Source organism: Tigriopus californicus, chromosome 2 (assembly GCF_007210705.1).
Source record: "Tigriopus californicus strain San Diego chromosome 2, Tcal_SD_v2.1, whole genome shotgun sequence".
Classification (NCBI taxonomy): domain Eukaryota; kingdom Metazoa; phylum Arthropoda; class Copepoda; order Harpacticoida; family Harpacticidae; genus Tigriopus; species Tigriopus californicus.
This window is the reverse complement of record NC_081441.1, coordinates 7,479,083-7,483,838: the sequence shown is the minus strand read 5'-3', so window position 1 is coordinate 7,483,838 and position 4,756 is coordinate 7,479,083. Positions and strand designations below refer to the sequence as shown.

Below are 4,756 nucleotides of genomic sequence, written 5' to 3'. Positions count from 1 at the left end.
ACTCATTTCTTGAGAGAGGCCCAAGGAAGGCTCTACAACAAACTGCCCTCCTCCCTTCGAGTCATCTATGTTGAAAAAAAGTCATCTCCCCAAATTCAAAGAGGACCTGGATAACTTCCTCCAAAGCATGCCAAACCAACCTTTAATACCCGGGTATCATCGATCAGCAAATTCAAACTCGATTACTGATCAGATTCATTTTCGAGTGATTGTGTAAATGTATCTGTGCCTTGAATCCATTCAAGACATCTGTACGTGTACGGTAAATAAATTATTATTATTATTATTATAAATCTATAACATTTGTAATTGAGACCTTAGTAGTGGTAAAAAGTGAAGAAGAGGAAATGTGTTTCCGCCCAAATTTTCTCAGTAGCTGCCAGCAAGCCAAACAACCCACCATGGTACTCTTTTTGCCGTTTGAAGGTAGGAACCCTCACAACTTTCTCTTATTGAGTCTCCTCGAAAATAAATTATTTGCTAAAAATTCATTTGCCTGCATTGGTGTGAGCACCGCGATATTGTATTTTTTATTTTTACCGTGATCAAACAAAAGAACGTATGACAATAAATAAATCAAATTTTTGAGGTCTAGCAACACTGCTGGAAGGCTTTCCTTATTCAATTGGTTCCATCTTATGACCATCCAAGTTACTTATCAAGTTTGATCCTTTGGGTACTTCTCGGATCCGATTGTAAAGTTTCCACGCTCCGGGTATGAAATAGGGCTCGTCATCTTGAGTGATGTCCTTGTCTCCACCAAAGAAAAGACTGAGAATGCTGGCCAGAACGAACGTAAGACAAAATCCTATGATGGGATAAATGTTATATGATAGTTGGAAGATGGCGAGAAAAGAATTATGTTCAGCCTCATATTGGCCTTGGGTCAAAGCGTTCGAAGTTTGGTTTGAATCAAATGAGTCCAAATCCAATCCAAACATGGAGCAATTGGTGAGATGCAGTTCTAACTTAGGGGCAGGCACACTGTAGACCACAGACCCGATACTGAGGATGATATTTATAATCTGACTAATTACGAGGCCAATGCACGATCCCTTTAGGTTGAGGAAAGGCAAAGTCACACTCATCAGAAAGAAGGCGAACATCGGTCCCATGCATGCGCCAAAGAGGGTTCCTCCCAAACTAATCAGGGATCCTACATTCCGGCACAGAAACGCCAGACCCGTGGCTATTAAGCCAAACCCAATCGACAAAGCCTTGGTAATTCTGGTTTCTTGGGCGTCAGTGATCTTTTGAAACATCTCAAAGCCTTTAATTTCTTCCCACGTGACCGCCGCCAAAGCATGCAAGGCTGAGTCAAGCGTACTCAGGGCTCCCGAGAATAGACAAGAGATGAAGATCCCTGGAATTCCGTAATAAGTGGCAAACTCTTGGAGAACAAATAATGGGATCACAGCGTCGCGCTTCGAGACCACATTGGCCAGAACTGGGTCACACTCGAGGTAGTAGGAGTACAGAACTAGGCCCACCGTACTCACAAGGGTGACCATGGTCACCTGTCCCACATAGTTTAGGTAGAGTGCCAATTTCCCCTTGGCTAACGATTCCAGGCAAATGCAACGGTGTACCAAGTACTGAGAGCACACGTATGGCGATCCCCATAAGATGATTGTACCAATGAGGACGTTAAAGAATGTGTGTCTTTCGAAAGGGTCCAAGCTGAAGTTAAAGAATTCGATGCGACCGCTTTTTTCAGCTGTGTCCCAAACATTGGAGAATCCGCCCGTTCTTTCCAGGCCTCGGATCAGAATGGCGAGGATTCCACCGAACATGATAAATATTTGAAACACATCGGTCCACACGATTGCCTTCATGCCCCCCAGGGTGGTATAGAGGGTGGAGCTAATGCCTAAAACGAGGATGCACACCCACCAAGACAAGGAGCTCACAGAGCTGAGGGCGATTGTAGGGGCGTATACAACCAAGGCGGTATAAAGAACGGTCTGGAAACAAAGGGTAAATGGGAATTAGATATCTTCAATTATGGAAGATGAAAAGAGAGAAGAAATATGTAAGTAAACATTTGTAAATGCAAGGATATCCGCTTTTTTCAATGATAAACGGCATGACGCATTAAATGCTTTTTAAACTTCCAATCCTGAAGAGTGAGGAAATGTGAGCACAGGTACGTCTGAATAGGACCATAAAACATTTGTTCTAGTCAGGTGCTCTGTCATAGCTCTGTTGTTATGACTCCCTTCTGTTCCTTCATTCGTTCCGATTTTCAGGCAATAGCCTTGGAGCAAATAATTTACTGGCCAAAAGACTCTTCACACTAACAAACACTTCTTTGATTTTTACACGACGAAAAAAATCAATTTCAAATCCAGACTTGTTCATGTAACATTTGTGAATCAAAATGAGGGAGAAACGATTCCTCTCTTGTGCCCACAAATACCTCCAAAAAAGGCAGTTCTATCATCAGACAGATGTTGCTTGCTCCATGGACCTCTAGAGAAACGGAGTTCGATCACCAATGTGTTCTATTTTTTGTCGACCAAAAGCACACCGATTCATTTATAGAGGATGCCAATATCATTAATGCTTCACAGATAACAACGGTATTCTTTAAAACATGCAAACAATTGATAAAAACAGAGTTTAAGCTACCTTTGGATCACATTCGTTAGTTTTGGCCTCACTTTATAGGATAGCTCTTAAATACATCAAGTCAACAATATTTGAAATTTGTAATAATTAAAATAATGAGAAAACGCCGATGATTTTCTAATTTCATTAGCCATACTAAAAGGAACACCTGCGCTTAGCAAATCATAACTTTTATTTCGACGTCTTGCCTAAAATGCATACATAAGAATACAAGAGAGTAATTCAAGGCCTAATATAATTTTATCTAGTTGGAGGACTACATCATTAAGGTTTAAAATCGACCCCTGACTAGCCGTGTCCAGGTTTCCTTGCAGTATTTGAGCATGAGTTGTTTTAACAATATTAGCGGGTGAATCTCTGGTCGTTACAGGGCTAAATCAGAATTAATTAGGGCTTGAACCGGTACTGAAAAAAAGTAACGCGTTACCATTACCGTTACTTTTGCAGAAAAAAGATGGATCTAAAACTGCAAAAAGCGTTTTAAGCGATGTTTTTAACGTTTAGTAAATATGACGTGAAACAAATGACGAATGCTCGTATTCAAGGGTTTGAGGATTAAGGATTGTTTGATTTTAATCTGTTTTCACTTTTACTAAACATCTTGATAATTATTTTTTTATCTTTCTGTTCATGGTTTGAAAAAAGATAAACGAAGGCAAGCATTCCACTGGCTTGGCGAGAGGAAAATCAGGTTCACATTTTGAAACTAACTTACTGGCTTCCATCATGCAACTAGTAATGTCATACATTACAGAAAATGTCACAGCCTCCTGTGACTATTCATTTCATCCCATCAGTAACAAATCAGTCATTGCCTTTTAGACGGAGCTTTAGCAAATCTGGGAGGAAACCTTTATACAGTTTTCTTGTGTCTCTCGATATCACAGTGACGGTAACGGCTGAGCTAAAAAACGGTTCCTTCACCACAACTGGTAACGTTACTCAAGCCCTGGTATTAATGATGGCTGCGTAAATGGAGCTATAATATATCTTCATTGGAACAACAATCAGAGGTGGCTAGTGTGTGTGCTGCCTTTCGACTTCGTAACAAACAAGCAGACCATCATTGCATTCATATTTAATATGACCTTTTCAAAGAGAGCCAAGTACTTCTTCAGGTAAAAACATTTCAAGCATTCAACCAGTATACAGTGAGATCAGCTCACCATTGCGGTGAAATTTGGAACTGTTGAGTCCGTTCCAGAAGAGTATACCTAGCTCCCAGCTCCAAATCAAACACAGCTTAGTAAGTGTTTGTGCGTTAATGGCTAGTTATAGGGCTGAAGTTGCTTTTCAGGCATCATTAACTGCAATCACGGCAACCTTGTTGAGAGCATTGTTTTGGAACGGAATCAAAGGTTCAAAATTCCACCGCGATGATGGTGCGCTGATCTCCATGTCGTGTTCTTCAAATACAGGGCACTTGAAGAAACTTTAACATATCTTATAGGGTTCAAATAATTTGAATTTAATCATTAAGTTAAAAACAAAATTATGTTTACAAAATTATGGAACAAAAATAGCTAAAAGTAAAGAATAAAGGGACAAGGTGTATGAATGTGCTTTATTTCCAAGTTACGCTTGGCAGTTCCCCCTATAATTTTTGAACAATCTGAACTTAACCTGTTTCAATAGTTCAAATTCCACCTCAACCAAGCCAAGTCTATCCACTAATGAATACATGCATAGTATTAATTAATTAATTCAATATATAAAACTGGTTTCAAAAAAATCTGTTTTGGGTTTCGAAATAAATATGCCAGAAAAATGAGATCTGTAAGTGTCAAAGAAAAAAAATGCTTGTAGATAACTAGATTGAGAAGACGTACGTAGACTAACACTTACAATGCCATACCAAACAATTGCGTTAACTGTACCTACGAGCACGGACTAAAGCCGATTCAGGGAAAACCCGTTCACAGCCCGCAATTTACCCTCTTGAGTGCTATTGGATCAAGTTAGCCCTCTAGATCAAGTACTCCTGGTATGGGGACGTTTAGGCAAGCTCTGGCAGGTTCGTTTGTTTGCTGGTATCGTGTCAGGGATGCAAGTTTGGGGCTTCAAACACGTTTTTTAGAAGCTGAGCCTTCTTTCGCATTGCAATATGAGGAAAGGTCAGCTCCGT

At 40.1% G+C, this 4,756-nt stretch overlaps 1 protein-coding gene across 1 annotated transcript in view; it reads right to left on the bottom strand.

Moving 5' to 3' along the window:
* Window positions 1-487: 487 nt before the first annotated feature.
* Window positions 488-4,756, bottom strand: part of LOC131893097 (sodium-coupled monocarboxylate transporter 2-like) — an 8,289-nt gene continuing 4,020 nt past the window's right edge. Inside the window, exon 2 of the mRNA XM_059243037.1 lies at window positions 488-1,964. Within this exon, the coding sequence (XP_059099020.1) occupies window positions 618-1,964 (1,347 nt within the window). The 3' untranslated portion in view covers window positions 488-617. The remainder of the gene's footprint in view (window positions 1,965-4,756) is intronic.